General features: G+C 41.2%; 1 protein-coding gene across 4 annotated transcripts in view; it reads right to left on the bottom strand.

The window, feature by feature from the left end:
* Positions 1-2,507: 2,507 nt before the first annotated feature.
* Positions 2,508-23,649, bottom strand: part of sdk2a (sidekick cell adhesion molecule 2a) — an 86,544-nt gene continuing 65,402 nt past the window's right edge. The window contains exons 16-45 of one of the 4 annotated variants that reach the window (XM_040048439.1): positions 23,394-23,534; positions 22,028-22,209; positions 18,855-18,970; positions 18,486-18,681; positions 18,285-18,383; positions 17,970-18,161; positions 17,699-17,820; positions 17,465-17,574; positions 17,039-17,189; positions 15,533-15,770; positions 15,331-15,446; positions 15,019-15,208; positions 14,734-14,832; positions 14,025-14,219; positions 13,724-13,925; positions 13,537-13,640; positions 13,214-13,284; positions 12,956-13,091; positions 12,723-12,779; positions 12,194-12,295; positions 11,959-12,074; positions 11,687-11,873; positions 10,222-10,359; positions 9,548-9,709; positions 9,327-9,452; positions 9,069-9,233; positions 8,849-8,989; positions 7,663-7,831; positions 5,076-5,205; positions 2,508-3,675 (exon numbers count right to left, since the gene is read on the bottom strand). In XM_040048439.1, the coding sequence (XP_039904373.1) occupies positions 3,256-3,675; positions 5,076-5,205; positions 7,663-7,831; positions 8,849-8,989; positions 9,069-9,233; positions 9,327-9,452; positions 9,548-9,709; positions 10,222-10,359; positions 11,687-11,873; positions 11,959-12,074; positions 12,194-12,295; positions 12,723-12,779; positions 12,956-13,091; positions 13,214-13,284; positions 13,537-13,640; positions 13,724-13,925; positions 14,025-14,219; positions 14,734-14,832; positions 15,019-15,208; positions 15,331-15,446; positions 15,533-15,770; positions 17,039-17,189; positions 17,465-17,574; positions 17,699-17,820; positions 17,970-18,161; positions 18,285-18,383; positions 18,486-18,681; positions 18,855-18,970; positions 22,028-22,209; positions 23,394-23,534 (4,573 nt within the window). In that variant the 3' untranslated portion in view covers positions 2,508-3,255. Of the gene's footprint in view, positions 3,676-5,075; positions 5,206-7,662; positions 7,832-8,848; positions 8,990-9,068; positions 9,234-9,326; positions 9,453-9,547; positions 9,731-10,221; positions 10,360-11,686; positions 11,874-11,958; positions 12,075-12,193; positions 12,296-12,722; positions 12,780-12,955; positions 13,092-13,213; positions 13,285-13,536; positions 13,641-13,723; positions 13,926-14,024; positions 14,220-14,733; positions 14,833-15,018; positions 15,209-15,330; positions 15,447-15,532; positions 15,771-17,038; positions 17,190-17,464; positions 17,575-17,698; positions 17,821-17,969; positions 18,162-18,284; positions 18,384-18,485; positions 18,682-18,854; positions 18,971-22,027; positions 22,210-23,393; positions 23,535-23,649 lie in introns of all 4 variants that reach the window. The other 3 variants (XM_040048450.1, XM_040048431.1, XM_040048458.1) reach the window with 3 other exon arrangements.

The following is a 23,649-nucleotide window of genomic DNA, read 5'->3' on the forward strand; positions in this document are numbered from 1 at the left end:
TGCAGAGAAATGTTGTGAAAAGAAAACAGTTGGGGGAGCTGACAGTGTTCATGAAATGAGCATCTCCTCAGGTTTTTAACTGATCTGGCAGAAGAGGCTTGAGCTAAGTGTATGTAGTGGAAATGCACTATGTGTACTGTATCTATGAGTGAAATAAGATAAACTAGAAGACTTCTGGTTTAACAATAACTCTCCCCCACATTAAAACCGTTTGAAAGCTGTAACTTTTCATTTTTCTCTTTATCACACACCATAACTTGGCCCCCGCCAGTCAACCAGACAAGTTAACTGTGCTGCCAATGCGGTCTTATGAACTCCAACAAACACAGTCAGAAATAGGACAAATTTTGTTTAAGTCAGTCCCATGAGGAGACGTTTCACTGAAATGTAAAACTGTGCCAGATTTGCAGATCTATCTCTTTCCTGCTCTCTGTCCCCATCTGCGTGAGCGCCTCGCTTTCTGTCTCTGTCTCACGCTCTTTGGCTTGAATGTGTGTGAGCAGAAGATTTGTCTGTGATCTCCTTAGAGTGAAGAGCTCAGTCAAGTCGGAAGAATTACATATTTATATATAATATATCCATGGTGGAAAGATGTTTTCTGATTTCACCTTACCCCTAAACCTTTGAGCCTGATCCTTCTGTTCTTTGGTTAAGATCAGTGTTTTCTGGCCCGAAATAAAGGGATTACCTGTCCAACCATCCCTAAGATTTTCAGCATGCTTGCACTGGATCAGGTTCTTCTTCAAATTCTTCCCAGTATCTCATGCTGTTTTGCATCCCAATTATGGTTTTGTTTAAGATTCAGGTCATTTGTACACTGTAGGATTAGGTGTCACTTAAAAATGACTTTGCATTCCAGATCATACAAAATGCTCTACTTAAGACTGTCTGTGCAAAATTAATTTCTACAGGTTTTAAAATGGTTTAGATTTCATTTATAATGAGTTCGTTGCCAATTCTCTTTATGTCAGAATCATAAATCCTGTAATTATTTTCATTAGTGTTCCACTATTTCATTATGATTTATGAGGAAAAGGTCATTACAAAATAGAATGTTTTATTCTAAAGAGTTAGCATTAACATGACTATTCTGCTTCTTTCTCTTTTTTAATGATGTACACAGAGATGTTCACATTGGAAATTGGACAGATTACATTTTTAGACCTTGAAGACTGAATGCTTTAGTGTGCACACTATAGGTCACACTCCAGCACAGCAATATCCATTCACCTTTTCTAAAGAGACAGCTTTGCAAAAATGTCCTGGAAAATTTCTCACTATAATATATGCCTACGGTACCATGAGCTGTAACACGAATCATGTATTCAGAAATTATATAAATGCAATCACACCTTGTAACATGAACAAAAAAAAAGTGACAATCCATTCTGACGGATTTCACACATCGTCATACTTTTTTCTCCTGCCGCACATTATCATTTACTCTTTTGTATCTTTGTAAGTGACTGATTTCCTGTTTTCTTCCCAGTACATCAAGAAACACCCCAAAATTTGAGGTAGTTTTGAAAAGTAAAGGTTTTGTGCTATAGGTAAAATCTATTGCATTGTGAAACCCTTAGTGGATATGGATACTCTCCATTCTCTTTTAAACTAACCAAAATGAGTTATTATTTTCTTTCATTGACAGCTATTAATATATAATGATTCATATGCTTGTTAATAATACATGCATTGGATGCCCATACAAACCTGACAGCATCTCACAGATGGTGAAGATTTTTAAGCTGTACATCAATTATATGAATCTCCTACTCTAACCTATCCCAAATTTGCTGTATTGGATTGAGATCTGGTGACCATGGAGGTCATTTGAGTGCAGTGTAGCGTTCAAGAAACCAGTTTGAGATGAGCTTTCTGATATGGTGTGTTATCCTGCTGGAAGCAGCCAAATAACTGGGGTTTTAAAGAGATGGGTGTGGTCAGCAGCAATACTCAGGTAGGCTGTGCCCTTAAACAATGATCAATTGGTACAAAATGGACCAAAATATGCCAAGTAAGTACCCCTCACGCCATTACACCAGCACCCGCCTAAAACAAAGGCAGGAGGCAGGATAGATCCATATTTATTGTTGTTTACACCAAATCCCGACCCTACCATTGGAACCTTCTATTTTAAATTTTGATGAGGTAGATCAGCAGTTTTTGAAATACTCAACCCACCTGACACCAACAAACATGTCACCTTTCTTCCTCATTCTGATGCTTTCTTTGAACTTTAATCATGATCATGTCTACATGCCTAAATACACTGAGTTGCTGCCATGTGACTGGCTGATTAGATGATTGAGTTCAATGAGAAGTTGAACAGGTGTACCTACTAAAGTGGCCAATAAGTGTATGTATCTAATGAACCAAGGGGATTTGTGCTTTTGGGTCTTAGTAATTTTCTGTGAATAACATTAAAGCAAACAAATACACATTATAAAGCTTGCCTTTGCTTGTATATCTACTGACATGAGCACACAATCAACATCCTCAGACTACTATAAAGGTGCCACAATGCTTTAATGTGATTCATAACATTTTCACTAGTGATGCTCTGAAAATATTGAGCTTGAAGCTGCTTGATATAAATATCTGGTAAACAAGATGAGACAAGTACATATAGTAAATACACAATGCATTTCCAACAATGATTAGGCAGAGTGAGAAACTTAAAGGCAGCTGAGGGCTACAGTGACCGCAAGTGCCTCTCTCCAACTCAGAGTCATTTTCTCACAACATTTTGTTCTTTGTTAGGCATCGCTTGTTCCACAAGAGTCAGTTTTTCCATTGTCCAGTCTCAGCAATGCAAGTGGTCCATACTCTATATGGTTCTAAGGTGGTTGTTTTCAATAAAGCTCTCATGTTAAACAATAATACAGGGGTTTGAAAACAAGGATTTCTTTTTCAGAACTTCAGGTCCTGTTCTCTCTTGTTTACATCGATGATCGTTCAAATTAATTTGCTAAAGCAACACAAAAACTTTCAAATGATTGTCTTTTCATAAAATACATATTACACAGATTGACCAACCATACACACTCAGCACAATCATACATACACTCTTCACAGAGGAGAAAGCACTATTTAAGATGCCTGCAATGCTTAATATTGAGCAACAACTCTGTCGGTAAGACAGAACTAAAGATCAAAAAAGAAGAAGAAAAGGAGCAAAATACAAATAAACCAACAACAACAAAAATCAAAGTTTCGTCCTCAGGGTCCTGTTGTTATTGGAAGGAGAGCTGTGTGTCAAACAAAAGAGGAGAAGCCCGCGGTAGGTGCCTGAGCGGCACAGCCGAGGCTGCTGGGGGGCCGGTACAGGGTGCTGTGCTGGCTGGGGGGGTCGGAGGACAGCAGGGAGGGGGTGGGAGTCCGGCTTCCCTTAGGCCTGAAGAGGGTGCCCTGGCCTTGGCACTGGGGCTGTGGTGACTGGGCGCTCTGGGGGAGGAGAGGGGGAAGAGGGGGCAGGGGGGGTACGGGTGGTGGGTGTTGTCGTGACTCTTGCTCCACCAGGGGCTCGGGCTGGGAGTAGCCGTATGCCGGTGGACGAGTGACGCCCTTCTGTTGTCGCCGCCAGGAGTTGTAGTAGGTGGGGTCGCTGATGTAGTGGTTAACAAAGGAGTGGGTCTTCTGCCGACTCTGATCCATTTCGTATTCGCTGTCGCTGCCCTGTCAGTCAACAGTTCAAAGTCACTTTGGCAAAAAATGAGGACAGTAAGCAGAACACATGCTATGACGCTTACTACAGAGTATAATGACAGCTACATTTTCATGGTCTCAAATCAAGGCTAATTCTATTTCCAGTATTGTACAGCTGGTTGACAAACAACACAGTAGCTACTGAGTCACGGCACAGCAGGACATATCTATTGACAATGGGAAATCTATGAATCCATGTGCATTTCTATGGGCCAGATAATCACTTCTATTGAGAATCTTTGAGATGTAGAAGCTCACCGATAGCTGTATGGAGTACAAACATGATACATGTAAACAAGTGTGTCCTAGAATTAGAGAAAGATAATGTTTACAGAATTAATCTCCTTTTCTTGTAACACAAAACCATCAGGCAACCATTGTCTGAGTGAATCCTCTTGTTATTCTGCTACATGTACTTGTTTAAAAAAAATAGTAAAAGCCTCCCACAGAAAGCATTACACATTTGGCACATTTGTGTGCCTGATGAGCACTTGCTCATCTACTGCTCTATTGAGACACTGTAGCTCAACAGATGTTGAAGCACCATTTATTTGCACAAGTGTCAGGTAAACAGTGGGAGGCTACGCAGAGGAAAAGAATAACACCAGCCTGCGTCTCCTGGGAGATCTGTTTTTTCTCAAACTGGGATGAACAATGTTTTGCCTGTGCAGGTACCAGACAAATTGGCCAGGGAGACACGGCGCGAGTGTGGGAAGACAAATGTTCAGAATCTGCTACAATCGGCTTCTCTGCCATTTGTAGGTACCATCCCTCATCACTTCAAGCCTCCCATCTCCTCACTGGGCCAAACTATTCTATGCACACACTCATCATATTGCGAGCTGAGACGTGGAAGCCAAGATTAACAATTTCTATTTGACAAAAATTAATTAGTTGTGAAGATATTTCAGCACACGCGAGGCACGGGAACCGGCTGTGTATTCCCCTGCCATGAAAGAAATCAGTATTAAAAGATCCAGAAACGTCAGCCATCACTGCACGACGCTAACAGAGGGTATTTAATTTTGAGGTGATCCACTTGAGGCAGATATTGCTGCAGAATGTCATTAATTTATCGTCACAAATGCTGCTTCATAATTAGACAGCTGTCTTGCTTCTGCATCTAGCAAAGCGGTGACTGTGACAAGCTGAATTGAGTTTATCAAGAGGATAGTTGCCAAATGTAACAAAAGAACAGAAAGTTGAACCAGAGAAGTTTTTTTTTTTTTACTTTAAAAAGGTTACAGCTTTGCCCTGAGGATTTTCTCCGTGAGAAATTTAAACAGTTGAATTTGACTTTTTAATTTAAGTTCATTGCTTATTCCAGACGCAGGGTCGGGCATAGACTGTAAGCCTGGGTCAGCGCTTACCTGCGAGTCAGATATCTCCGAGGGTTTTTCAGTCAGACTGCTGCTTTCTGCTGGGATCAGGTCATTATACTTAGTGCTGACATCCTCATCTGAGTAGTGCAGACTTCCAGGACTTGGTCTTGGAGGAGAGCTGAATTAAAAAAAAAGAAATAAAATACATTAAGAAAAGTAGAGAGTTAAGAAGGAGAGTTATAAAAGCAAGAAGATGATAAAGAGCTAATGTTATATAAGAAAAAAGAAGTTTCTTTTGATCATAATTGCATTCTCCGAACTGATTTTCTTAAGCTCTCACTTTTTTTTTTTTCGTTCGGGAGTAAAAAGCTGTGTCAATCCTGTGACTGACACCACAGAGACAACTAAAGAAAGCCACCAAAACAGTTCTAAAAATGAAGCTTCAGAAGCCACAGGGTGTTCAGTGGGAACAACATGAATAGATCCAGCACAGACTTATTGATTATGAAAAAAAATGATTCAGACAAGCACAGCATGGGTTATTTGTGCATTCCTGGAAGCCACTACATTAGGCAGGACAGAGATTAGAATTGATCTTATACTTTTGCTATTCTTTTCTAATCTTTCAAAGTGTTTGTGGAAGTTTGGCAGTGGACTTGCGCCAACCTCATGAACAGAAATATATGCAAAAAAGAAAAAAGATCATGAAGATCATGAAAGCACTCTGTGGCGATTAGAGCTGAATTAATACACAGAGCGACTCAATCAGAGTTTTAGACTTCCTGCAGAAAAGCTGGGTAACTAAGCGTGGAGTTGAGCTTTGTGAGCATTAAGAAGTTCTCATACAGTATGAATGCAAGTCAAGTCAAAAAAGAACTCCTTAACTTCTTTCGGCTCCAGTCATTAAGTCCATGAAGTGAAGCAGAGAGAAACATCTGTGCAGACAATTATTTTTCTCCTTCTGCTGTAATGACTACTGCTGCGTTCAAGGTCTGCTGAGATTGAATTGGATGGTCTGAAAGCCAAAACTGGACCACTACCCTCGCATCACTGCGCTACATCAGTGGGCTCAGTATGCATCTCAGGCTAATACATTAAAAGAAGGGTTTGCTCAGTTGGTTTCAGAAAAAGAGACTAACGAATTGCATAAACTAGACACTGCCTGAAAGTAAATGTTTAAATGATCTGAAATGGAAAATGTATGTGGGGGCAGAATAGACAAGCATAAAATGCTGTGATGTCAAGTGGAATATTAAGGCATAAAGAAGACAACCTTGACAACCTCTCCAAAAAAAAAAAAAAGTTAATATGTATACACAGGCGCTAAATCACCGGGAATGCCAAGAACAGGCTTAGAAGACACAACATGACAACGGCCATGAAAAGGTTGACACAACAAAGGGATATCTCCTCTGGGTTAAAGGGGATGACGTGAGGGGGTGGACTGTGGAAAAAAAAAAAACTACATTAAGACAAGGTTGAACCAGACATAAAAAGGATGGAGCCATGTGAGTGTAGGGGAGGAGGGGCAATAGATTCTGAGCTTTGAATTATTTAGGAGCACTGTATTTATCCCCCTCGCCTTATCTGTCTAATTCATCCTTCTTTCCTTCACCCTTTCAAATATCCCACAGGGAGCTCTTCTGCTCTTCCTCCCTTAGTCTACAGATCATTAACAAACAGTACGGTACCAGTTTGGAGCTCTTCAAAGAGAGGGAGCTACTCAAGGCTCTTTGATCCCCTTGGCCTCCTTGGTCAAGGAGAAAATAACAGATTCCTCTGCCCTTTAGTGCACCCCTAACACATTCCACCACAATGTGCACACTAATGTGCAAAAAAACAACATCTATTTTAGTGCTGTGACAAGAAGCAGACGCTGAAGCACCATCCCCCAAACACAACCAACTGACCATTCCTCCAGCCCTGACCTATGTCTACACACGTGCTTATCATGCTGCAGCGTTTGGGAAATTCTATTTATCTCATGTTTGCATAATCATTACCAAAGACACAGCCTACCAAAGTCCTGCGTCATGATAGCCTGCGTAGCACTGCGTGTAAGAGAACCTCTGCACTCATGCCCAAAAATAAATAGTCGATTCTGTCTCATAAGTCCTCTTTATGTTATTTCCTGCTGTCTTTTGGATTACCTGGAATAACAATTACATTTTTTGTTTACAAAGTCTGTTTCAGAACTCTGCATTTGGGTCTGCAGCCCGCGATCCATGACAGTCCTTGCCTAAAGCTTTGATGAACAGACAAAGAGGTTTTGAATGTTAATTAGCCAGTATTGTGCTGTCCCCCAATATGTATTTTTGCACCACTCAAACACTGAATATCAATGAGAGGAGCTGAAGGAGGCTCAAATCACCAGCTGGTGCCCTCAAGGTTCAGTTGTTTTCACTCGCAACTGTTGAACTGTTGTTAAGGGAAGAGGGGAACACACAACAACAAATACTAATTCTTGTATATATTGTAAGTAATACAAAAACACTTGAAAAGGAAACGTGACAAAACTGACAGAGCGATATATCTGAGAAATGGAATATCTGCTTGCAAGCTTTAAAAGCAGTGGCCAGCTGAATACCGTCGGTCATAATGCACACAGGAGGTATTTATGGTGATGCTGACTGACCGGGTATAGATGCCGTTTTTACGGCAAAAAGAGTTCTTCACAGAGAGGCGTCGGTTGTTCAGCTCCAGGGCTGGGAAGCGTCCCTCATCGAGCCGCACCATCTCTCCGTGCGTCAGAGGCAGCGACGTGCAGTTGGAGTGGTTGCCTGGACGGGGGTATGAGGATGACACTGTGTGGGTTGTGGAATGGAATAAATGAATCAAATCTAAAATACATTTCAATACCTTGGATTATTTTATCACTGTATTCGGAAAACACAATTTTTGACACACAAAAAAAGACTTGCACAGTCATTCTGTTAATGGTTTCTCCTTAATTTATATTTGCAAAACCTTGCTAAAGGTCAAAATGCTGTTTAAGTACAGGACAAGCTGAGGTAAACACCACTTAGTCAGGCCCAATGTTTAATACTGATTCCAGATAAAACAGCCTCCAGTTGGCAGTACAGGTTCACAGCTAGGAAAGCTGGGAAATGTTTGGGAGGGACTAAGAGGTCATCTTTGTGTCCTCACACACATACAGTCCTTGTCTGAGCTGGCCAACCCTGATAACCTTGGCACCATGCTGAACACTGGCTAAGCTAAAAAGTCAGTAGTAGGAGGCATTAGGAAGGCTTGCCCTGACTTTCACTTCTCCCCCAAACATTGCTCCCATCTGTCTAATGCGACTCTTGCGTGTCAGTCATAATGTATTAATAATAATACCAACAATACGGCTACTTACAATGATTAACTTCCTGTACCGTACCCTTGCGTTTAAAGAAAATAATTGACTTGTTGATACAGTGATACAGGAGCAACCTTTGCTGTTGTTAAATAATTACTCTCAGCCTATCTAATGACCTGAGCATTAAATCACTGCCAAGCCATTTATTCCAGTATTGATCCTTGCTGCAGTAAAATACGAACAATAATATTTATTCATCTGCCAATTTCAGCTGTTCACTGATAACATTAACCCTCATCTTTCCCCTGTCAGCCAAACAACGGAGGGAAATCAAGGCCATTTGTCTAACTGTGTGAGCCTTTTTGCTCCCATTTAACAAGATAGACTTTGGATGCTGCAGTCATTAAAATGCAGCGCTCAGCAGACCTGTCTAAGAGGAAGACAAATTCCACTCGATTGCCTGGGTTGCAAACAGAGAGAGAGCCTGAGATATTAGCAGAGTTTAAGGTGTGTTTCATACCTGAGTCTGCTTTTTTGGTATACTTTTTACTCTGGCCTCGGATGATGAGAATGAAAATAAGGAGGAGGATAAAGATGAGTCCCACAAGAGCAATGACTACCAAGAACCACCACTCCTCATAGAAGGGAGACACTTTCTGGGCTGAAACCAAAATAATAGATATTAATATCCGATATTTAGCACAACACTGCGGAAGTCTTCATTTTATATTACAACCGACCTGATATGGAAGGGGACGGGGCACTGGGGGACCCGTAGCCATAGTCGTTGACGGCAATTACTCGAAAGTCGTAGGTGACCCCTTCTCGTAGCATGTCCATATTAAGCGTGTAGGATGTCACTTCTCTGGGAATGTCTTTGATGAGAATGTCCCACAATCCTTCATCTAAAGGCAAAATAAGAAAATCTGTGAATAAAATTAAAGTGTACGGTGGACAGATTAAAACTCAAACAACATGTATGTTTGTAATTGGCCCACCAGATGGTCTGGCCTCTATGACGTATCGCGTGATGGGTGCACGGCCTTGATCGCCACTTGTCCAATGCAGTGTGAGAGCTGTGCCATATCGAGAAATAAAGGGTTCTCCTGGAGGGCCTGGAGCTCCTGAGAAAACAAGAACGGTGGATAAAAAATGACAAGGGAGTCCTCAAAGGATTTGATTACTGACACTGTAATAAAGAAAAGCTATAGCATCCCACCTTCTCCGGGTCCAGTGGTGATGTTGGCCTCAACCTCGGGGCCGTAAGTGAGAGTTTTGGCCCGGATGCGAAAGTTGTATGTGACACCATCGGCCAGGTCTTTGATCTTCATCCACTGGGGAGCACTGCCCTTCACATCTACTGTCACTATCTTACTGACACCTGGAGTGCGAGGAGAGGAGTCTGTACAGGAAACACTAAGACTCTAGATACTGCTTTCTACAAGCGACAAAGAGCCAAGCTTTGTGCATAAGCGCAGACATACAGTCACACACAAGACTGTCAGAGACCAGGAAAATATATTTATTGCTTTATCTAGCTTAACTCTTGGTCGATTAGCAGATAGCCACAGGACCACAGCAGCTCAGCGTTCCACCTCTGCTCCCAATTACTCGACAATCTGGTTCAGGCAACTGCATTTAGCTGGCTGTTAACTATGTTGCTCTCACTGAGGGTAAAAACTGTACAACACTCCAACATATTTTATCAGCCATGCCATATATGTTACTGCAGGGCCTACACTCATCTGTAACAAATTAGAGCATAAGCTTAAGCAGCGCAGGTCAAAAAAAGAGTATGGTTAAGAGGCTTGAGGTCGTAAATCACTGCGTGAGAAAAGCAAGCTGAGGAATGTCAAGCAATGGCAGAGTTGTTAGGTTCCAGGAGTTTCTCACCATCAACTGGAGTGCAGGGCTCATAAACCAGGCGGTAGCCCTCAATGATGCCGTTGGCCTGCTTCGGCTCTCCCCAGGACACGTTGACCGAAGTGGTGGTCAACTCACTGAAGTGCACGTAGCTCGGAGCACTTGGCGCTTTTGTCAAAGAAAGTGGGAAAAGTTGAGATGTTAATATAACAGTCGTGAGATGAAACCATGTATACAATGAAGACTTGGTCACAACACTGCAAAGTACTGACCAAGAGCTGTCACGTGAAGTGAATATGAATTGAAAAAATTACATTTGTAAGTTTTCTTTAAAAACATTTTTTATTAGTTACTTGTGCTTTTTCCTTCAAAGCTACACTGGCAATAAAAAGTTTTGGTTTTTGGATCAGCAAATCAGTGAAATCCATGGGCAGTGCTTAGTGTCTACAGCCAAGAAGAACATTTGCCAAATTCATAAAAGACAAGCTATGCAAATTAGCACAGAAATTGAATACTAGGACAGTTCAGAAAAATAAATAAATAAAAAGAATAATCAGCAGAAATTAAATGCTGCATGTAATTCAAAAATTTGGGTACCGTGAAAGAGGACCAAACAAAGTCCTGCACAGCAGTATAGGCAACTAATTCCCCCAAACCCAAAAGAAGACACTGAAGTGACACTAAAATTCATTCTGTGACCTTGAACAACAGCTTTGAGAAATTTGAGTGCTGAACCAACCCAGATCCAGCTAAGTGTCAGGATTTAGACACAATTCTGCATAAAAATCACAAAAGCTTGTGTTGGCTCACTTCCCAGTACCCTGTTGTGTGAGGAGCCAAAATTCCTGCCTGTGTTTTTAAGTTCTCAGCACTTTGTACCCCTTGCCAATGTCACAGCCTTCAAGGGGGTGGGAGAGACGTGAGAAATATACACTGTAAACCATTCTCTGCAGAAATCGCAGAGGAGGGACTTTCACTAGCTCGTAAACACAGACATCTTTGTGCAGTTGTAGCCAAAAAATACTAATCTACATGTGTCCCCCGCACTTTGTAATTCTTTTCTCCCCTGCTGTCATTAGGCTGCTTCCCCCATGGCTTGTCCAGTAGGATGTGCCAAAAAGATCTCTAATACTACATCTCACAGGACAAAACTAAACTGTTCAGTGAGAATGTTTCCTGCTGAATAGGAGGGAAAGCTTTTATGTTATTTGTCTTAAAGCTATAGAAACACAACGAGTCAATATGAAAACACCTTTTGTATCGCTCTACTCTTCAAAAGCTTTGAAAACCATGTATCCACCGAGCGATGTGGTTAAATAATGAGCCGTCTCGTTGTGCAGATGACAGGGGGAGGGGGGATTAACGAAAGATAAAGAGGAATAAGATATATAGATCCAAAGACTGCAAAAAGCACGATGCTGCAAGATAAATCCCTCTGGTCTTTTGAAGGATCACTGTAATCTTTCTGTCCATGTCTGGATTTTGCGTGACTCACCTGCTTGCTGAGTGCGCCCTCTGGTGGGCAGGGAGCGGGGCCCATCCCCTGCAGCGTTGAAGGCTGCCACACTGATCATGTAGGTGGTGTATCCTGTCAGATTTTTAAGCTTCACCCCAAGCTCTGGCAGGAATAGGGTACGCAGGCGCTCTGTCTCATTTTGGAGCTGAAACTCCCAAAAATAGATCTGGAAAGAAAATGAAAGAGTTTGGGATTCATAAGGTTTTCAATGAAAAAATATAAACATGGACATAAATACACATTATTGATACCTTGTAGCCCTGTATGTCTCCATTCTGGGCATCCAGAGGAGGTGGGTCCCACGTAACATCCAGCTGTGTTGCTGTTGAGGACTGGACCACCACATTTTGCGGAGGGGCTGTTGGGACTAGATAAGGGCAGGATTTAAGTAATTGAGCTATTATGTGATATAACTGCTAAAAATTGAATAAAGATAAAGGGTAAGTAGTCTTGCAGACTTGCTGCACAGAGAGAAAAGAAACATACCCGCCTCTCCAACAAACACTTCCTGTGGTGCACTGCTAGGACCCTCCCCCACTGCATTATACACACTGAGACGAATCTCATAGCGTTTGTGTTTACTCAAATCTGCAAGCAGAGAACCCATAGCAGTATTTTAATAGAACAGTTAGGATGAAAGAGTAATAAGAAGTTACTCCGGTGAGAGACAGTCACAGTGATGCCCGTGGCAGAACAATGGAGTGTGAGAATTAAGAAGCATACTGATAAAAAGATGAGGTTGTTGTGGGGACGTGGAAGATTTGTCAGTGATTAAAAAGACGGAACGCATGCTGAAATAATGACAGGGAAGCTTGGAGAGATTAAAGTCATTTGCACACAGTAAGAAACCGCGGTGGTCCCTTAGTGGCTACAGATGAGTGGGAGGATGGAAGGCACACTTGCTGTAAATTAGTATACAAATGGCATATTTTGTGCAAATAAACTTTCACAGATGACATGCAAACAGATGGAGGGTAATGGAAGAGAGGGGCATAAAGAGAGATACGCGACTTACTATCGAGTTCATACTGGGTGAGCGAGGATTCACTCAAGTTCCTGACGCTGTAGGGAGCTGGAGTTTAAATAGGAAAATAGGGAGGAATAAAAGCGGGTTTAGAAAAATGGCAAAGAGCGCATTTCTGTTTAGATTTTTTGGATCGCCTGCAGCATTTGGTGATGCTAAAGCAGCATAATTAAGTGAAGGTATTTAAATAACAGGCAAAAGCTTTCAAAAAGTAGCTAACTCACCAGTAAGATCAGCCCAGTTGGTTGAGGGACTGTTGACTGTGCGGACAGTGAAGCTGCGTACTCTGTCATAGTGTAGCTCCCTGTACCTGACTCTGAACCCCAACAAGACTCCATTTATATGGTCCTCAGGAGGAGGCTAGGAGGAGAGGAAGTCTGCTTAATGTCCAACATTAATGATGGCCAATTAATATTAGTTTCTATTCTATTATCCTTTGCAAAATAAAAGAAAGGAAAAGCATTTTCAAGCTACCAACCTACCTGCCATCTGACCAGTACAGAGGTGGTGGTGTGGGGTGTAACAGACAATATTGTTGGTGCTTTGTCTGGAGCTAGAAAAGATAAAAAACCAACAACATTGTGTTACCAATTCAGCATAGCTGTGGAAAGCGATACGGCGTTCAAACATTGTGGTGGAGAACAGCTCGACAGTAAATACACATACTGTTGACGTAAAGTATTCACTGCGATAATTCAAAGTCAAAGCTTAAATGTAAAGGCATGCTTTCGCAGTTAGAAACTCAATGGAAAAATCAATAGATAATGTCTCTGTGGTGCGTGCTAGCTTAGTCACAAATTCTTACCATCCTGTAGCGTAGTGATGGCTTCACTCTCCTCACAGTATTCACTGTCTCCAATGTCATTGGTGGCTTTAACACGGAACTGGTAAGAAGTAAATGGCTTTAACCTTGAGGGAGAGAAGAAGGCATGTATATGTCACACAGGGGTACTAACAATAATAAGGGTATTAAAGCAGACTTTTATGTTTACCTGTCCACTATATAGGAGTTTGTTTCATGACTGACTGATGCAGAGTGAACAGTCCAGTTGCTGTCTGGAAGCTCTCTGTACTGGACTGTATAGTAACGAACTGGGGACAAGCCATCGCTGCCTGGTTCCCATGACAACAGCACTCTGCGAGCCTGGACTTCCTCTTGAGGCACTGTGGGACGGCTCGTGGGCTGGGGTCGAGCTAAAGGGCACAGACAGACACACACGGTCCCTCTCAGCCTTAATATTTAGAGGTGGATCATTTAAATAATACATTTTAGCTGCAGCATTTTACACTAACCTCTCTTCTCTGTTGTGACCACCAGAGCCTCAGCAGCCTCCCCCCAACCCTTGCGTGTTTGAGCAGTGAGCCGGAATACATAAACCATCTCTGGTTTCAGTCCTGCTGCTGTGTACTGTCGTGCACTGGGGCTCAGCACATCTACGGTGGCAGCATTGCTATTTGAAGAGTTTCTTCTGAATGTGATCTGATAAGCTAAGAAGACAAACTCATATCAAAATAAAGTCGTGCATAGAAAGGGATAAGCAAGAAGAACAAATTGGCTCCAGTGCAAAATCAAACCAGAGGAGATGGGGAAATTTGAAGGGAAATTCCACTCTTGGTCAAAAATTTTTTTTTTAATCATGGCTTAAGACTTAAGGCTCTTTTCCCCCCTCATTTTTATGAAATTTAATTTGGGACACTCCAGAACTGAAGCTGAGCTGTAAGTTTTTATTTTTCTGTTTAATTTGTCTTTTTTATTTTAGCTGATTTTCATCTTCTCGTATATTTTACTCATTTTACATCCCATTAATTTGTGTCTTTTTATTGCCTTCTATGTCTTTTATACCTTTGCTTAATGTCTTTAATATATCATTCACTGCCCTTTATAACTCCTACATATTGAAAGCTGTTATAAAAATAAAATTCCACTGCCTTGACCAGCCTTGACTTTCTCTCCCAATGCTATCAAAGTCTATAGTAGAAGTTCTGCTTATTGTAAACTCACCCAGTATAATTCCATTAGGCTGTGCAGGAGGTTGCCAGATAAGCCTAACAGAGGTGGTTCTGACTTCTGGGAACAAGATGCCAACTGGAGGGCCTGGTACTGTCACAGCAAATGAAAAATCATTAGGCAAGAATATCATACATAACAGAAATCCAGTGATTTAAGAAAAGCAAATGTATACATTTGAAAAAAGAACATTATTGATATTACATTTGTTTAGAGATGAAACATGAAGAGCTTCAGCTACAGCAGAAAGGTTAAAGTTGCTTGGAAAAGTTAATTTACCATCATCCAAAGTCCTCTCTAGAATGGACGGTGAGCTGCACCTTCCGTCTCCGATTCGTGTGAAGGCTAATACCTGGATCTCATAGAGCACATACTTGCCCAGACCAGTTAGCTGGACACTATGACTGGTGTTTCCCTCTACTGTCCAGAAATCTGGAGCTGTGTCTGAGTCCTTCTCCTTATAAACCACCTGAAAGATGCAGAATATTTTACATAATGACTTTAGGAGTATTAACACTTAGAAGCACATTATTTATATGAATTTTACTCTGAAATCTGTTTCAATTTCAGACAAACAGTCAGAGCTGTTACCTTATAGCCCAAGATGAGTCCATTGCGGTCAGTCTCTTGGACCTCTCCCCACCGCACCAATATGCTGCTGGAGGTGGTGGCGAATGCTGAGACATTGGTGGGGCCGCTGGAGGGGACTGCAGCAGAAGATAAAGGAGGACATTTAAAAAGCTTCAGTGACATTTATGTGATTTATGTTGCCATAGGATATTTATTTTCTCACCAGACTCCCTTGTCCTGCAGTGGACTGGCTGACTCCATGGTCCAGAGCCAATACCGTTGACGGCCTGAACTCTGACCTCATACTCTGTCCATTCTTCCAAGTCCTCTATGGTGAACTCCCTCTCTAGGCGGTCCATTATGACGTGAGAAAGGACCCCCCCTTTAGTTCCGGCTTTGGCGTACTGGATGCGATACCCAACCAGATCTGGATTGCCATTGTACTCCCACTCTGGAAGAGGCTAAGATGATTTTTTGTTGTTGCTGTTTTTATATCCACAGTTCAAGCAAGATCAATAGAAATTTCATCATAATTGACAGTAGGTACAAAGTGTTGCCAGAACAAGAAGAATTAGTTTGAATTGCAGGGATTAGCTTAGATTTTAAAATGCGATAATGTTTTAAGAAAACTGCAGAACTTTAAATCAGGAACTACAGGTTCATATTTAGGCTACAAGTCTTGAAAAGCAATTAAAATGTAGTTGCTTAGCAGGGCATAAATATAGCTTTTCGGATTTTTAAAAATATATTATTACTGAAATGCAACAATATTCTTCCAATCACTTTCACTTAACTTTGTCTGTCACTACTGATAAGATTAACACAGATCAATTATTTGAGAATAGCATCGATCACCAGCACTTGCAAACAATTGATGTTTGCAAGTGCTTAAGTGCACTGAACATAAGGAGCTGTAGTTTTTAAATTAGCGCGGTCCTGATTCATAGATGCTTCTATGCCACAGCCATGAAGTGAGCCACAAAATTTTTACGACAGTTTAACACTCAGCTTGTGAAAGGAGGTCACGATCAGTGAGCTATGTCATCAATTTGTAGAGCCTATTACCCAGCTGACACCTATTTGCTGGTATATCTACCTTTTTTAATCCTTTTAAGGAGCTGCAGGAATGCCACGAGTCTCTGTGTCTCGGTGCTTAGTTGACACCGCGGTGACGCAAAGAGAACCTCGCTGACACAGAAATTAGCCATAACCAAGGACATAGTGCATGTGGCTTTCTGAACCATCGTAAATATCATCTCCTTTATTTATTCATCATATAAGAGAATCCAGAGAAGAGCAGCAAAACATAAAAAAGGTTTATAAACTAAGGCTTTTGAAAACAGGTTTATTTATTTTAAACTGTCAAAGTAATCATTTTATTGCAAACTTTTTATTATGTGATTTTTTCCCCACGATTTTTATGGGACCGTAAAATGTAAATGGATGGATGAATTTTTATGTCCTTCACCAAAATCAGATTTTTACAAAGCTTATCTTAATAATTTAACAACCCAAGGGCATTTTCCCAATTCTGTCTTATCCCAACCATACTTTCCAACATTTCCAGAAGAAAAAAAAGTAATTTAAAAATAGCCTTTACACGGTGCATGCAAAAACATGCTAAAATCTACATATCCAAAATTGAGTCCTGACCTAATAATATCTGATGAAACTCAATAAACTTCAGACTAACTGAATTGGGACCAATGTGAAATGAAGGGTGGCTTACCACCCAGCGAAGCCACAGGCTGGTCTCACTAGCTGTGCGCAGGGTGACATTTGCTGGGGCGATGTCTGGAGGGGCCTGCAGGGTCTGGATCTTTCTGGACGGCTGACTTGGAGGACTTGTGCCCACGATGTTTACCTGACGCATTCGGAACCTGCAACAAAGGAAGCCAGATAACTGTGGATAACAGTGTGGATAAACTGGTGTTGATCATGATACAGAGGATTAGAACTGATCTGTTACAGGTCTGATGAAATGGGGCTTTAATGATGTCCAAAAACAAAGTCGGTCAATGTAGCAAAAGGGAACAGGATCTTTTTATGAGCAGAGTTAAAGGCTAAAATAATTCCTAATCTAACATTAGACAGGAGAGACAGTTGATTTTCTGTGTGTGGAGGGTGCGCAGTGGTTTGATGCGTGTGCACTCACCTGTAGTAAGTATAAGGGTTCAGGTCCAGAACCTCCAGTGATCTAGCATCAGGTTCATTACCCAGCTGCTGAACCATTAGCCACTCTTCATTCTCTCCAATTATACCAATCTAAAATGCATAGGGAAATGGAGTGGTATCAGCAGCTGAACAAATGAAACAAAAATGACAGTTCAACCTAAGCATGAAAATAAAGATAAATACAATAATCTTAAAATGTCTAACTAAATCATACCTGAGCTTCAACCTGCCAACGGGAAATGGATGTTTTGCCATCATAACCAGGTTTGAACTGGAGAGTGACAGAGCGGGGGCCGATGTTGGAGATGGCTAAATTGGTTGGAGGGCCAGGTAGCTCTGTAGTGAAGAATTGAATGAACACTTGAATAGTAGTAATTGAATTGTTCATAGAATTTAGAGGTTGCTGAACAGAAATCCGCTCAGTAAAATTACTATTCTAGTGTCTACCGAGTACTAATCGTTAAACTACTCAGTAAAGGCCTGACCTGGGGGTACACCAGAGGAAATAGTGGAAGCAGAGAGCTGGCCTTGGCCCTTGGAGGTCATGGCTGCCACCTGGATGGTGTAAGTAGTGAGAGGAGTGAGCCCCGTAACCTTGTACTCCTGAGTCAGGTTGGGCAAATAATGGGTTACTCTGGTATTTGTCCTGTTGAACTCCTCCCAGGAGATGCGATAACCTGAAAGTGGTGGGGAATTACCAAACAGTTACGCAGTAATTGCAGTTTTATGTCTTGGTGACTTAAAACAGTGGACAACGCAAAGGGGCATAATCATGTTATATAGTCATCTTTAATGGTTACCTGTGAGAATACCATTTTTCTCTTGTGGCTCCTTCCAACTAACTTTTAGAGAGGTGTCCAATATGTCAGTGAAACTAAGGTGTCCCACTGCACCAGGGGCTATAAAAACATAATAAAAACAAGTAGTGTATGAGTAGGACAACAGCCTGGCACATAATGATCTTTAAGTACCAACATAACTTCCTGAACAGGGACACATACTATCCTCATGTGTGCGTAACCGCTGAGGCGGACTGCGGGGACCGTCTCCCGGGGTAGTGAAGCATAATACTGAAGTGTAGTATTCTGTGAACCTTTTAAGGCCTGCTATATAGCCAATGTGAACGCTGTCCTGAAAGTTGGGGCGCACTGTAACCACAGCGACTTCGTTGGGCCGACTTGGTTCCCAGGCCAAAAGCTGGAAATTGAATAACAGGAGATGTTATTGTGGACATTTTGGGTACCAAAGATTTTTTTAGGATTTATCAAGTGAGTTAAAAAAAAAATCTGACTGATAGTGCTTGTATACTGTAACAACAATGCCCTTCTTGACCACCAGAGTGCACCAGTTTACAGAAAGGAGCTGCTCACCTTATATCCCTGGTTGATTCCATTGATAAACTGCGGGCTCGGGGCAGTCCAGGTAAAGCGCACAGTAGTGGAGTTGACAGCCTCGGCTTGTACATTTCCTGGTGGCACAGTGGGCACTGATCCAGAGGAAGTAAAAAAAAAAAACATTAAGAGGTGCAGGCAGAGTGAAAGATTAAGGTAGAGGGAGAGAGGGGCAGACAGATAAGCAAAGGAAGAGAGAAAAATGGGAATAGTGATGAGACATGGAAGGAAAAGCCTACAAGAGGCGCTTTCAGACCAACCTCATTTAGAGCGTGAGAATCAGGCTCAGGGAATTTTTTATTTTTGCTCATTTGGGGAGGTAAGAACATGCCAATCACACCGGGTGTGAAAGCAGTTGCCTCAGGCAGCTTCCAGGTGAACCCTGCAGCAGTTTGTTTGAAGCGAGCATGCCACTCTGATGTAACACCGGAAAACAGTCAGGGAGTTGCACATTAATGAAGCTGACTGGCCGGTACTGGTCCTCCTGTCCTTGTGCATTTCTTAATTCTCTTGTATTGAAATTCAGAGCATAACCTGCTCTTCTGCTCTTCTGTCTTTAATGGCACGAATGATGGAAACATCCAATTAACGAGAGCTCAGCTAAACATGTTCACTGCTCGTGTTCACTAACAATGACACAGATGATGAAACCATTTTTACATTTTTTGCAAGTGAAGAGAATAGGGGAAATAAAATTGCGACATATGCTATACTTTCCAGGTTTCATAGTTTTGCTAATTCGCCACAGCACGGTTGTGCTTCTCCAGAAATCGGGCACATTTGTTTAATTGCAGATGCAACGGATTCTGAGCTGGAATCGATCATTAACTGGCTAATTGATCAGACATTACACTAAATGTGTGCACAAATTTCCAAGGTTTTAAGATTAGTTGTGCCAGACAGATTCCCTCATTTCAAAATAAAAGTTTGTCGTTAGACAAAACAAAGCGTTCAAAGAGACAGCTTGTATTCATCTCAAAGACACATGTAGGGCTCATTACACAAATGAACAATATTTATACAAAGGGCTATGTATGGAAGAATGCAAAGAGGAAACTGAGGGAGAAATGAGAAAGCACTTGAAGAGCAGTGTTTCTTAAAATAAACAAAAGGCATGTGCTGCTGAAGCTGCACAATTATAATCATAACTAAGACAGACACAAGAGCTCTGTGTATTTATTTCCATACTATAGGAACAAACTAAGAGCCTGCTCTCACTCTCTTTTACGCTACCTGACATTTAGACTTGAAAAGAGTGTAACAGACTAGTAATGCAAAAACCCGAGCGCCTGTAAAATCCAAAGAAGTCAAAAATAACTTCTGAATTTTCCTTGGATAACTGTTTCTTAGCAGGAAATGGAACATATGATGAAATGTGAACCCTCCCAGTTTTCTTATGGATGCTCAAGGGAATATTTATTGAGTGTGGTGCAGAGATCTCCGTTCATGTAATGGATTTACCACGACAGGCATCCAGAGATATGTGTTAAGCCTGTCAGAGCTTTATATACAAGTTAAAGGAATTTAAAATCACATTGAACGTCAGCACAGTGCATCTGAATCAGAAGGCGTTTGGTAAAGTATAGAAGGAACATTTCTAGACATACTGTCATCTACGGATTGACCTTGACTGGCAGCAATGATGACATCTTTAAATCTTAAAGTAAAAACTCAGATTAACCTTTCAACACGCTAACACAAAAGCTGGAATCTACAAAAAGTCAGCATGTTACCGCGTTACAACGTCACATTGGAAAAAAATATGAAGCCAGATTTCCGAAAGCTAAACATCTAAAAGCTTGTTCCCTTTAGATCTGCTGCCACAAAGGCAAAAACAGATTTTGCTAATTTGACTTTTATCCTCTGAAGATTTTGAGCAGACAGGGAAACAAGAAGCCTAAGGTGTTGGAATCAGTAGGCGTGTCGAAATATGTAGCTGTATGACACCGGGGAAAGTTCACAATATGTGTTCTAATTACACTACTCAGCATGTACAATGAGAAAAGAAGCCAACCGAGACAGGTTCCCTCTGCAAAAATCAAAAGATATGTCACATATCTGACACTCATCATCACTCGATAGTTTATATGCAGAAACAATTAAATCTGTGCTGAGAAAAACAACCAAAGTCTTTGGGCTGTCAAAATAAAGGTTATACTTATGGAGACTGGGATGTCTGTAATCAGTTAACCTAATCTCACTAACTGCATGTCTTTGGATTGTAGGAGGAAGTTTAAGTCCCTGGAGACAACCTATGCAGACATGAGGAGAACAAGCAAACTACCCATAGAAACGTTGCCGATTCAAAACTACAACCCTCTTTGGACCTTGTTGTGAGGCAACAGTGCTAATCATAGCGCTGTTCCTGCTGCCACTACTGTATAACATATTATTATTATAATAAAAACCAACCAACCAACCAGCCAACCAACAAACAAACAAACAAAAACATTCTAAAATAAAAAAATAAGGACAAATGCAAAAATCTGGAAACTATGAAACTATGAAAGTCTGAATAACAGCATGCATTTTAATGGGGCACTCAGTAAAAAAGACACACATTTTCAAAGAAAAAAATATATATTTAAAAGGTAGTAAGCATGTGTTATGCATAACCATACAGAGATATGTGATAAAAATAAGCAAGGACAAAATTAATGAATCTAGATAAATCTCAAACCCCAAACTAAAAGTTAAGTAAAAGCCTGGGCTGAAGTATCTGATGAAGCTTATGGGCTCATAGCTGTATACTGTGTTTATCGCAGCATTTATTAAGGCTAAAAATAAGCAGCGTTGAAAGGAAAATAGCACTTACTTATGACTTGTCATGCCTTTTACAGACCTTTTTGCTGCTCTGTGCTGAATGCTGATTTATGACTCAAGATAGGAAACAGAAATAAAAAATGTAGTGGCTGTACTCTTTAAAATGTGTACACATCACCATTTCAGTGGTAAATAAAAAAATGAAAACATGATTGCATGATTGATAACTCTTAATTTGACATTAAAGAAAGATAAATGTGTCAAGTTTCACGTTTCAAGCTTAATTTTAAGTAAAAAGGGAAACTTTGAAACCCACAGCGTGATGCCTGCAGACAATGATTAACTTGAGCCCTGCTTTTACTATAATATTGTCTGTTTGCTACTCTCACCTCCTTGCAGAGTCCACTCAGTGACTTTGTGGCTGTAGGTGCCCCGGCCTGCTCCATTGTATGCTGCCACCTCAATCTCGTAGTTGGTCCAGATGATGAGGTCCTCCAGGAGCAAACTTGTTTGGTCTGGGTTTGTGATGTTTTTCATCTGACAATCAACTGGAAGCCCAGACAGACAGTACCTGAGAGCAGAGTAATTGAAGGATAGAGAAAGACAGAAAGACAAGGACCGCACAGACCATTCAATTCAGTTCAGTTTTATTTATACAGCAACCAAATCACAACAACAGTCGCCTCAAGGCACTTTACATTGTAAAGACCTTACAATAATAGAGAGAAAACCCAAAAAATCAGACCACCCTGTGACCAAGCACTTGGTGACAGTGGAAATGAAAAAAAAAAAAACCCTTTTAAAAGGAAGAAACCTTTGGCAGAGCCATGCTCAGAGAGGGACAGCCATCTGCTGTGACTAGTTGGGGGTGAGGAAAAAAGGAGATTAATAACTAATAATTAAACACAAAGTGTTATATAAACAAATAGAAAGTGAAAAGAGGTGAGAAGAAGAAGAAATACTGAATCCATAATGGATACCCCACAGTAGCTTAGGCTTATTGGAAGCATTCAGGCTCACCTGATCCAGTCCTAAGTCTAATCTTAAAAAAAGAGAGGATGTCTCCTATATCCAAACTGGGAGCTGGTTCCATAGAAGAGGGGCCTGAAACATGAAGGCTCTCTCCCATTTTACTTTTAAATATCCACAAGTGTGTTAGGGAATATGAAGTAAACCAGCAGTCTGAGAGGGAAGTGGTTTTTCAAGGCGATATAGTACATGAGGTTTTTAGAATAAGATGGGGCCTGACTATTCAAGACTTTGTATGTGAAAAAGGGTTTTTAAATTAGATTCTGGATTTAGCAAGGACAACATGAAGACAAGCTAAAATGGGAGAAAAATGGTCTCTCTTTCTAGCCCTGTCAGTCCTCATGCTCCAGCATTCTGGATCAACCGAAGGCTTTCGGGGAGTAGACAGAACACAATAAACATATATTAGGATTTTACTGGCATTTTTTTGCCAATAGCGAGGGACTGAGAGCAGTAAGAGTATGAAAAAAAAAAATCATGCAGAGCAGTTATAAAATGGCTACAAAAAGAGAGGTGACAACAGATGGATGTAGAAGAAGGTATTTAATTTGCACCAATTATTCTACAGACACAATGAGCAAGAATGAAGCGAAATGGAAAGGGAGAAAAGGGACTGACATAACAGTTATTATCGCATCTGAATGGCACAGGGCCAGACAGGCACCTATCCTTGGATAAAAAAAAAAGAGAGAGAGAGAAACAGGCAGGTTGTCATGGTCTTTTTACCTGATGATGTAGCCCTGGAGTGGACCATTTTGATGACTCTCAGGGGGTGGCTGCCATTGGATCATGATGGACTGATTTGTGCGGCCACTTGCGATGACTGTCTGAGGGGGGGCGCTGGGAGGTTCTTCGGGGAGAGTTAGTCTGCAGCGAGGAGCAAGGAGAAAAGAAAGAATAAAGGAGAGGTAAAAGCAGAGACAAAGTGAAGCCGTGCATTAATTATCCTGGGTTTCTGCATATTTCTATTCCATTTCATCAT

Source organism: Simochromis diagramma, unplaced genomic scaffold (assembly GCF_900408965.1).
Source record: "Simochromis diagramma unplaced genomic scaffold, fSimDia1.1 OVJJ01000321.1, whole genome shotgun sequence".
NCBI lineage: Eukaryota > Metazoa > Chordata > Actinopteri > Cichliformes > Cichlidae > Simochromis > Simochromis diagramma.